Source organism: Aricia agestis, chromosome Z, assembly GCF_905147365.1.
Source record: "Aricia agestis chromosome Z, ilAriAges1.1, whole genome shotgun sequence".
In the NCBI taxonomy this organism is placed as follows: domain Eukaryota; kingdom Metazoa; phylum Arthropoda; class Insecta; order Lepidoptera; family Lycaenidae; genus Aricia; species Aricia agestis.
The window spans coordinates 29994123-30006229 of NC_056428.1; the positions used below are offsets into that span (position 1 = coordinate 29994123).

Here is a 12107-nt window from a genome sequence, read left to right on the forward strand (position 1 = left end):
TGCAATAAATTGACTTTTAATTCGTAACCCGGTATTCGCCTTATTTAATTAAGCAGATCATTCTTCGCCGTTTCGTTTGAAATCGTTATACTTTGTACACTCGTCGCTCTCGCGGCGACTCTCGAAACACGGATAATTTACGAACAAAAACTCAACATGGCCATTGGCTCTAATCGGTGGTACGGTGATGGCGTCCTGTTAAATTCGATACGAGGTTGAACGTATTTATATAAACTATATAGTATAAGAGCAAATAGGAACATAGACTTGTAAGTACTAAGAGGAGGGGCGTGGTGGTGTGGTATAAATGAGGCTTGTTGTACAGTGGTACGCGATCATGTGGGCCGGGAGGCCGGCAGCAAGCTGACACGATATGCGCCGCCGGAGGAGGACGAGGCGACACTCAGGGAACTTCTGCTTAGGTACGTGCGACCCTAGACAGACATTAGCTTCCGCCTTTACTACTGGCTTCATTGCATATGTGTGTCGATGTCACTACGCTTGGCACCCCAAATATCTTGTATTGCAGATATTGAGGTGCGATTTCGCGGTGCTTGATCATCACCTTTCCTTCGTAGCCCACGGTACTCGACTTATTAGACTCAATGGCCATTATCGCTCAGACGTACACATCGATCCATACACTAGACAATAGACATACCACGAAGTTTCAGCATGGACTTCCTTGCGACCGCAACGCACCTGGTTCATTGACTTGTCCAGCACGGTATTGAAACGATTGGAACGACCTCAATTTCATTAGGGACTTTTTAATAGAACATAATATTGTTGGATTTGATAAAAATATAAATATTTTACCGATAAAAGGAGAGAAAAGGTCAAATATTTTAAAATTGACTGGATTAAACTAACAACAAAATTGTCTTGTTTTTGCAGATTTGTGTTGAAATAAAACTTGATCATAATAAAATTATTTTGCGCTATGAGGAAACTAATTTTCTATCAAAATAGTAGGTACTATGAGAGGGCTGTGGATTAATTATATAATGTTAAACCTATGTAGGTAGTCCAATTTGTTTATAATGTGTGATCATGTGCTATATTTTTTTTTCGTTCAAAGTTTTTTATAGCATAACTCCTGAATTGCAACTTTTTATTTGTCTTACTCGCTATTATTTTATTAATTTGCAGAACACAATTTTACTAAATGATAAATTGGTAATAATCGAATATTTTTAATTTTTTTTCTCTTGGATGCTGCGTGAATGGACCACGGGCCTATTTTACCATCACGAAAACAATAAATATAGTTTTGGGTATTTTCTTAATCATTATTCACATATATTTTAAGAATGTTAAGCAATTTAAATGAAATGTGCCAAACATGCATGCTAGACTGAGCTACAGAAAGTAACTTTGCTAAATATTTAAATATTGTATCTTTTGCTAAAAGTCTCAGCCGAAAATGTATAAAATAATAACACCTTTTCATTTTTATGGAAACTGTTCCAAAAGGTACGTAAAAGTACAAAGTTCTTTTGAATGTTAATTGTTGTTTGTTTCATTGATATAAGTATCTGCTTCATAAGGCTGCGATTCGATCGTATTTCCTAATGTTAACCCTCGATCGAAGGGAGTTCGATCGTGCCTATCTAAATTATTGTTCTCGGCCAGTATTTAAATTAAGTAATTGTTTAAAATTTTCAGAATAATCTTGATGTACAAGGCAATACTTCAATGTAATGTATCAATAATTATCTCTGTGCTACCTTTTCTTTGGCTATAATTTGGAGCCTTTTCCGCTTTAAATTCGTATTAGAGTTAAAACACGGCGTAATTTCCAAATGTAGCATGATATTTTTTCGAGAGAAATGTTTCGAATGTACACATAGGAGCGTGGAACAAATTGATACGTGTAGTGCTTGCATGGAACGGCGTACGAGTAAAAATAAGAAGTGTTGAAAAGTTATTGAATGAATCTGGGTCGTTGCATATGCAGAATATATCGCTAGAGCATATCATATTTTACTTCGCATGACGTGTCCGTTACCTTGTCTGTTTCTATCGTGCTCCGAAAGTGATCTGAGGCGACAGGCTCCATTTCCTATTTCGGTAGAACTGTCGATCATACATAATGTTGCACATGCAAAATGAAATTTGTATTAGAATAGTGAATGATGTTACGTGCCTTGTTAGAAATTAATTCACGCATGTTAAATTATATTTGTTAGCAAATGAAAAACATGTTTTAGTAAAAAGATACAATGTTGCAACATTAATAGGATCCAAATGTAAAATATTGTAGTAAGCGGTTTTTTTTAGTTTTGGTCGTTTCTTTTGGGTATTGGATACGATCAACAAAAGTTTCGACACGACTTTACAATTATCATTATCGCTTGCTTCGCTGGTGAAAAGCTTTTCTAAGACAAAGTTTACAAAGAAGCAATGTTGCATACTTTGTTGCATTTCTGCTATGACAATTAAGTAGGCGATATTTGTACGCGGGGTATATTTAGAAGAGCTAATCGGAGTAAATAATTCGGTTACCTTGAATTATCCGAACGCTTAATCTGTAGATAAATATTTTGTTGCCTAACATCACAGAGCGTGCCATTTTGTTGTGGCATCGTGATGTTAGGCAAGAAAATACTCGCTGATTTAGAATTATCTTAAATTATCTGGACTTACACTGTTTCTGACTTATCCTACTTTTTAAAAACAATTACTATTAACGATGGTTCAAAAAAACAATAAATATTAAAACAAATCTCTCTAAAAGCATACACAAACAATAAAGTCAAACACATATAAAGTTCTCTAGTAAAGAAATATGCGCTCATAGCTCTGACCTGATTCCTCTGAGGCTCCACCTCTACAGGCTTAATAAACTTTAATAATTTATGCTATAACTGACTTAAGCTGTAGTGCAGTCAATTAAGAAAGAGTCCTTTTACTTTACAAAGGTTCGAAAATTGGATATATAATCGAAAATTAGCACGATTTAAATCAGATTTGCATTATCATTAGTCGTTAAAGTGGTAACAAGAACTTTATGAAATTGACGTATTGTATTTCAGAATGTTCAAAAGATTTTCATCTCCAATTCGTTTCTTAACATGGCCTTAGTTCATGAGTCGAATCACCTATTTTTGATTGGTGGTTTAATTGTTTTGAATTGTTGCCCCAAATTCTTTTAGGAATATGATTTTTTTGGTGAAAAATATCTTAGTTCTCCCGAGGGGGTTTCGTTTTTTATGAGAAAATGCTTTTCTCACAATAGGCTAGAGATATCAGATGTTATGGTTAATGGGTTACTATCGAACGGGTCGGCCATATTATAATGGCGGGTGTGTCAACAGCCTTCAGAGACAGGTGAGCGTGATGAGCATGAATCTGTCGGCGAAGCTGGACGAGCTACAGCGAGGGGACAGACAGCTCGAGACGACGGTGGCGCTCTGCGAGATACGCACGCAACTACAGGAGCTAACCAAGAGCGTCGAGTCATGCCAGAGCGAAGTCTCCGAAGTGAGTTGATCTACGGATCTTTTTAGTGAATAGCTAATATACCGATTTCAGTTACGGTGAGCAAATCGAGCTAACGGCGTAGGATTTTATTTCCCCTAAGCCGGCCCCTAGACGATGAATTGTATTGTGCAATTTCACGCTTCAATTTTATTGAACAGTTTATTTGACAATTAGATTGAAGGCGCGCGATGTTCAATATCAACCCTAGACAGTAGATACGGTTTATATTACGCAATATGTGATATTGCGCAATGAAATTGCTCGTCTTGGAGCCCGCTAAGAGGAATTATTATTGAAGGTTATCAGATGTTGTAGGTTAACAGAGTAATGCATCATAAATACTGAAGATGAACTAGTGACTGATTTAACCGTGTTCATAACATTGTTTGTAAGAAACGAATATTCAATATTCATATCTTTGAACTCTCGATAAGTGCCTAAAAATAAAACATTGACACAAATTCTCCCAAGCCAGCTTTGGTTACGATAACAACATCAATAGTTGTTCATATATATTTTTTTAATTTTTAAGTGGACGTTTTATAAAACTAGGGACAAATGAGCATAATATTATGAATCACCTGATGGAAAAACTACTTTTTCATCTTTACTTCTTTCGCTCACACGTGATACATTGATGATTTACTATCACAATCCGTAGGTGAAGCGTGACATGGTTGCCATCAAGCAAGAGTTGGACACCGTGCAGCAGGTGAAGGAGGAGATTGAGGAGCTGCGGGAGTACGTGGACCGCCTCGAGGAACATTCGCAGAGGCGGAAGCTGAGGTTGCTGGAACAAGTAAGTGTCGACACCAAATTAATATTACATTATACTTATTATTACCTAAGTATATTATTACATTATATACTTAGGTATACATAGGTACATTTACGTTACTGTAACATATACTTACACACTACAGCCACAAAATGCCCTAAGGGTCAATTCAGACCGCAACGCGACGTGAGACGCGACGATTTCGTGAGGGTGTGACGTCTTACAAATCTGTCAAATCTGTCAAATCCATACTTTAGAAATGCATCTACGTGTCGTTGCGGTCTGAATTGACCCTGGTTCCTGGCGTGATGGACTGAGCCAGTCCACACAGCGCGTTGTGTCAGCGTTGCATCAACGTAGCGCTGCCGTTGCGTTGTTTTACAGACAAATAACCAAAGTGTCGCGCTGCGTACGTCGTAACGCACACATGACGGACAACAGCCCCTGCGACGAACTGGGAGGGGGGACGAATCAACAAAACTTGGTTGACTACTGAACCCTAAAACCTAACCCTGACAAGCTGTTTTTTTGTATATTGATAGGTTAATAGTTATATAATTTAACCGTAACATTGTCCTACAAATAGAATTATCCGTATTTAGGACCATCAAGTCAAAGTATGAAATCCTTTCTATTTCTGTTAGTTACTACTTTCAAGATTTTTCTCAAATAAAAATGTTGTTCGTCTTATCAAAATGAAGCTCACAAAAAATTGGCTTGATAGTAATAAAAAAAAATTGTTCTAGGGCTTATTGTTAACTTTGACACATACAACTCAATCGACATTTTGATCGCTTTATCAATATTAAAACACACAGTACGAGTAAAGACAGACACACATACAATTTTAAATAATAATAATTTGAAATTGGGTAGAGTTTAATTTTATTAACATAACACAAATATGAAGGCCAGAAATTATATTTCAAAAGATATAAGTAGAACGTAGCCACAAAGCAGTATGAATAACGGTTCACGAAAAATAAAATTTAATTAGCACTCGAATATAGTCGGTTCAGCAAACGAAACTCAAAGGCTAAATTTAATATTTATTAGCCTCAACTATAAGCCCTTTGTGTTAAACTGACTAGTCGATATCAAATAGAACGACCAAACGAGAGTTTTGAACCTATAACAATCGAAGTGTTGTTTTATCGCGAAAAAAGGCAAATCGGAAAAATAATGTTCATAATAATTAAGTCTTGTCTAATATTGTTACAACAACCTTAGATAAATTTTATCTGTTTTAAACGCTATAATATACCATTTTTGGTTTGGGTCCTAACCATAAAGTTAATATACCTAGCGGAATAGAGCAACAATCTCGAGCTGTCAAACGAAACCGAAATTGGTTTCATCTGTGTGTAAAAATATGTGTACGTATACACTTACACAAGCATGATTGAACATGATTTCTATGAGATTAAATTGTCAACGTGCGGCACGTGCCGACTGGACGTCAAAAAAAGAGTGCTGCTGTTATGTAGCACATGTCTCTTTTTACCACGCAGTGTTACTGATAGTGACATCTCTCTTGCTCAGGCCTTTGTTTCTCTATTCCGCTAGGTATATTAACTTTATGGTCCTAACGCGGGTCTTTCGTTATTTTAAATAGTCGCTTTAGCATTTGTGTATCAACCCTCATTATTTTGTTGAATTATGAATACAGTCTTGTTCTAAATGATCTAAAGAACATAAATGCACTCAATATGTACTTTTGTGGGGATTTACACAAATGCTTAACAGCGTCCAAATAGGATATTTTTTTACATATAATATGAAAAGTTCGGTATATCTCGATTCTGATGTTGGATCGGGGTCTCATATTCCCGATTTATCGCATCCCCGCGGAGATATAGCTACAATATACGGCCGTAATCTAGCACCACTACTTGATACGTGTTCTGGCCATGACAACTCGATGAAGACATACTTGCTTCATCGAATTAACTGTATTTTTTCATACAGAAGGATTAAAGAGAGTCCGGGGCCTTGACATGGTTTCTTCTAAGTTTGCAAAATTCATTTAACACTTTTTTTTTCATAAGAAGCATAGAAGAAAATATGTAATAAATTATTATCATTTGTCATATTACCGTATGACAACGTATGACCAAAGTTCTAATAATATAAATTATAAACAATTTTGCTCTAACAGAAACTTGCCTGCTTGACAAAAACACGCTGTATCCCTTTACAATTTGTGGAGCTGCTTAGTAGTTTAGTAAATACGAGTACATTTCCGACAATTTCAGACACATCACCTGTATAAAAGACCTACTGTACCGTTTAATACGTTAATGTTTTAAAAATAGTCAAAGCGTCAACAGGTGCTAACTGCTACGTTTACGTGCCGCTTACAAAGTTAAGTGGTATCATTCTAAAGCTCTTTAACTTTATACCACAAAATGAATTGTATTTAGTAGGTTTAAAAACCGTACCGTTTGTCGAGGGGATGTCTAGCGTTTTTAACGGTTATGTTAGACTTTCGTCGATCGATTTATCTAGATAACCTGACTATTAATTGTCAGATATAACAAATACGAGATTATCTTTTTCCTTCCTTTTCCCTTTTAATCTGTGCGAAATTAATTAAAAGTCTAGCAGTAATTTAAACCTAATAAGTGCAAACTAAACATTTCTTGATGATATTAGAATATAAATAACCGTGTTGTAATGAAAAATTTTCATACAATAAAATACCTTTTTTTATTAACATAACTAAGACGTTGTTTTGTTTGCAGGGTCTAACATTTTTCTTGTCGTACGCGATCTTGGCGGCGGTACTCGGGATGTTGCAGTTTGGGTACAATACTGGTGTCATCAACGCTCCCGGCAGGGTGAGGAAACAATAATGATCATATACGGATATAAAATATATTAAGTCATTTTTATATATTCCTGTGAAAGATTTATGTATTTATGTACTATTATAGAAGTTGATCCAAGGCAGATGGCAATTTGATCGCGCGTTACGTCAAAAAATTCAGAGGGACAATTAATTATATTATTCATGAGGAATTACTATTAGAAAAATAGATTCATTATTCTGCCATTTGCCTAGGAATTCATTTCTCTGATAGTTTGAGAAATACTATCAGAGAAGTTGATTCATAGATTAGGCGGTTGTCGGATCTACGTAAGTTGGTGGCGTCATGTCAAACCAAGCCGATCACGACTTATATTAAATTGACATAACTCAAACAAATGACGAGGTACCCCATCTGCCTGTGAATTAATTTCTCTGATAGTATTTCTCAAACTAAGAATTATTGGAACGAAGTTCTTTATCGCGCGTTGCGAAAGGGGGCTAGACGAAAAAGTTGTAACGATATGACACAAAAGTGTCGGTATATTACAACTAGAGCAAAAATACTATAGTTGTAAGCCGTGCGGTAGCGCGTGTTTCTCTCTCTGTTTCTGTCTCTTGTTTTTATAACTTCGTTCCATCCGGATGTCCCTTGACACTTCTCAAGTTTATTTTCTTCACTGCACCTACTATACTATATGTTGAATTTGTTTGTCAGAACATCGAGAACTTCATGAAGGACGTGTACAAGGACCGGTACGGGAAGGACATCCACGAGGACACCGTCAACCGGCTGTACTCGATCGCGGTCAGCATCTTCGCCATAGGCGGAATGCTGGGCGGCTTCTCCGGGGGCATGATCGCTAATCGGTTTGGCAGGTAAGCGATGCACGGACGGGCTGCGCAGAACTTTAGCATCTTACAGCCTGAACTTTAAACTCATTTTAGAATTTATACTATTTATATCCCGTTTCTGAGGTTCGTGAGAAGGATTGTTTAGTAATACTTTTGCTTGGATAACGTCAAAAAGATAACCATTCTTAAAACGGTCAAGAAGTTCTGTCAAAAACCTCAGAAAATTAGCATATGTTATAAACCTACACAACATTTTTTTTTTAATTTTAGGAAAGGAGGTCTTTTGCTCAATAACATTCTTGGAATAAGTGGCGCAAGTTTGATGGGCTTCACGAAAATATCACATTGCTACGAAATGTTATTCTTCGGCAGATTCATCATAGGCGTTAATTGCGGTAAGCTCATCTATGGTTTCCACGTACTTACCACGTAACACGTACACTACGTGATACTCGGTACGTGTTATAAATTCACTACTCAGGTTACCGATACATGCCGATACTGAATTTCTAAACGGTAAAAAATTATCCCCAATTATTAACCTAACGGAAAATTGCCCCGCTATTTCGGTTTGATTCATAGACATAATATATACTGTCGGTTTGATTGGACAAATTTTGACATTTGATAACATTGACGTAAATGGAGTAGATTTTCCTATAACAAATAGGTCTAGGATTACACATCGCGAATATATTTTGTGTATTCAATGTTCACAAAGTATCCAATATCCATATTAATATTTGGAATTTAAGCGAACTGGCATAACATAATTTAGAAATGAATTTTCAATGAGCAGCTGCGATTACCGATTACGTCGCGATCCGCAAACATATTTTTGATTCAAAGCATTATTAGTTGAAATGCAATACGTACTTGTGGGGGTTAATACACATTTCATACTTTAATTATTTCGCATCGTTAGATAAAGCACAGTGAAATCCAGTGCCGCATTCCACACATTCTAACGCCCTTTCCTGTTTTACTTTCGATTCTCAAGTCAATATTAATAATCGTCAAATAGGAGCATTTTTCTGTCAGAAAAATTTAATTATTCGGTTAGGCTATGTCTAGCCCAGCTATTCATGACTATAATATCGACTGGACATAATTACCAAATGAAAGAGATCCGCCATCTACCTTTGAATCAATTTGTCTGATAGTACATACTGCAGTCGTAATTGAAGAAGGCACACCGCACAACTAACGTCTTACAAATGTTAAGAATATTGAGATTAAATTAATATTTTTTTAATTCTAGTAAAAACACGTTTAGTAAGTGTTTTCCGAAATTGTGTAATTGTAAAAATTTACGTTTTTATAGTTTTTATTTAATAATATATTTAATATTTAGCATATTTCTCTTTTTTTACAACAAAATAACGTTTAAAAGGCACATAATATAACCAAATGTGCCTTTTCAATGTAAAATTTTGAGTAAAATTTAAATTTTTACGATGAAAAAGGGCATATTAAATTACATAATTTTACGATTAAATGGCATAAAAGTAGTAAAGCTACAAAGGCTAATGTGCCTTTTTATGTAACAATTATAATATAAGCGTGGGGTAACTAGCAAAATTATGCCCTTTCTATTTACAGAAAGCGCTTAAGTGCTTGTTGTAAGTTGTGACTTTTCTTTCTACGTTAATTGCTATTAGTGTTTATATAAAAATATATTTCAATAATAAAATGATGAAACAAATCTAGTCATTTCACACAATACGCCTTTTTAGGGTTGCGTACCCAAAGGGTAAAAACGGGACCCTATTACTTAGACTTCGATGTCTGTCTGTCTGTCCGTCTGTCTGTCTGTGTGTCGCCAGGCTGTAACTCAAGAACCGCTTATTTTTGCTATATAATTGTGGTACGGAACCCTTCGTTCGCGAGTCTAACTCACGTCGCACTTGCCCGATCTTTAATTTAACCTTAAAAATTATGCAGTTGTGCCCTTTAGGCTAATGCTATTTCTATTAATTTTATAGCTAAAAATAAAAATAAAAATCAGGAAGATAGGCCTTTTTTCCTGATTCCGAATATATATAGGTATGTCGCAGTCATCTGGTTCAATCTGTGATTTGATTGTATGACTAGAGCATTCATTGAATGACACTATTAAATTGAATGACTCGGCCGAACGTCGATTGAATTGTCATTCAACGTCCAACTAGTTAGCGGTTTGTAACAAAGCCCTTTGAAAATAGCGGACATGAAATCAGTCAGGTAATTGAACGTATTTCACTTTTTTCCCACTGCGGCGCTGGTAATCACTAAAACAAATATGGCGTCAAACAGCTCGCACAGCTGATAGCACTGTGTTAATATTTTGTTAAATAAATTTACTTTAGTGTTTTTTTGTAATAATATGACAGCGTCGATTTACCTATTACCACCCCGTTAACGGCTACTTAAAAAATATAGCATCCCATTTACTATAATATGCCATTTAGTCAAAACGTTAAACGTCACAGTCAACATCTTGGCGAGTTGTCCTTTAGTCATTCAATTGAATGGTGTCATTCAATGAATGCGCTAGTCATTCAATCGAATCGCAGATTAAACCAGATGAATATATTATAATTTATATATATAACTAATATATATATATATATATATATATATATATATATATATATATATATATATATATATATATATATATATATATATATATATATATATATATATATATACTAGATGTCCCGCGCGGCTTCGCCCGCGTAAATTAGAAATTTTACAGAATCCGTAGGTACATTTTCCCATAAAAAATATTTCCCCCGTTTTTCCCACATTTTCCTGAGTTTCTTCTGTCGTATAAGTCTTAGAGTAATAATATAATATAACCTTCTCGATAAATGATGAGTCTTACTCGATAAATGATCTATCTAACACTGAGATAAGTTTTTAAATCGGACCTGTAGTTTCTGAGATTGACGCGTTCAAGCAAACATACTCTTCAGGTTTATAATATTAGGATGAAATGGTATAATATGGTAGTGATGATGATGATGATGATGATGAAGAATGTAATTTGCATAGTAGCATATGCTTTCTGTTCTTAAAACAACGCCGAAACTCCCAAACTTGTATCTATAAAGAATCAGGAATTCTCTCAGCACCTTCCGAACCACGGTATACCAGGTATATCTCGGTGCAAAATCTTACTTGTTGGTAGCATATGCTTAGAATACTTCTCACGAAACCGGAGTCACCATATGTTTCCCTATAAGTTTTGAGGAGTTCCCTCGATTACTTATGGATCCTTCATCAGATCACCACTTTTCTGAATATAATACCAAATTGGGATGATACCCTATATACCAAAAGAAAAATTTTGAAAATCGGTTAACAAACGGCGGAGTAATCGTTGAATATAAGAAAACGAACATAACACCTCCCCCATTTTGAAAGTCGGTTAAAATTGTAGCCTATGTGTTATTTATTTAATATTTTAATCAGCACATGAACTGAATAACAAAATTTTTTTCAAATTAATCGTAGCACCATCTGTCAGGACAAACTAAAATTGAAATAGAATAATATTGAATGCGATGATAGCGCCGTCCGCCGGATCTAATGTAAAACATTCCAAAATCAACAACTCCTTATAAATAAGAAATTAATTGAAAAAACATTTTCCAGTAAACCAAACTGTAAATCTAAACCATTCTCGAATCTCCACGAACACACACAAAAAATTTCATCAAAATTGGTCCAGTCGTTTAGGAGGAGTTCAGTCACATACACACGCACACAAGAAATATATATATATTAAGATATATATATATATATATATATATATATATATATATATATATATATATATATATATATATATATATATATATATATATATATATATATATATATATATATATATATATATATATATATATATATATATATGTATATATATATATAAATTATAATATAACTCATTTTCACCAAAAGTGTGGAGCGCGGAGCCCGTAGCACGTGCCACAAGTGCTACGTTAATCCGGCCCTGGGTCGTAATTAATGAGTAGTAACGAGTAGATGCAGCCTCAAACTCAATAGTCAAATTGAGTTTGGACCGCGTCGATAATTACTCTCAGCGTTGCTGCCCTTTATTATTTTGATTGAAACATAGTTTCGGATTGTTAATCAAAATGTAACCGATAAAGCACACCGCATTTGCCA

At 35.0% G+C, this 12107-nt stretch overlaps 1 protein-coding gene and 1 long non-coding RNA gene across 7 annotated transcripts in view; one reads left to right on the plus strand and one right to left on the minus strand.

Moving 5' to 3' along the window:
• Positions 1-12107, minus strand: part of LOC121738454 — a 285981-nt gene that overhangs the window by 76604 nt on the left and 197270 nt on the right. The window lies entirely within an intron of this gene.
• The window catches only part of LOC121738447 (glucose transporter type 1), a 79174-nt gene that overhangs the window by 57383 nt on the left and 9684 nt on the right, over positions 1-12107 (plus strand). For 3 of the 6 annotated variants that reach the window (XM_042130494.1, XM_042130497.1, XM_042130495.1), the window contains exons 4-10: positions 326-422; positions 1272-1277; positions 3321-3486; positions 4148-4285; positions 7009-7104; positions 7792-7952; positions 8199-8323. In XM_042130494.1, coding sequence (XP_041986428.1) covers positions 326-422; positions 1272-1277; positions 3321-3486; positions 4148-4285; positions 7009-7104; positions 7792-7952; positions 8199-8323 — 789 coding nt within the window. The remainder of the gene's footprint in view (positions 1-325; positions 423-1271; positions 1278-3320; positions 3487-4147; positions 4286-7008; positions 7105-7791; positions 7953-8198; positions 8324-12107) is intronic. The other 3 variants (XM_042130496.1, XM_042130498.1, XM_042130499.1) reach the window with 2 other exon arrangements.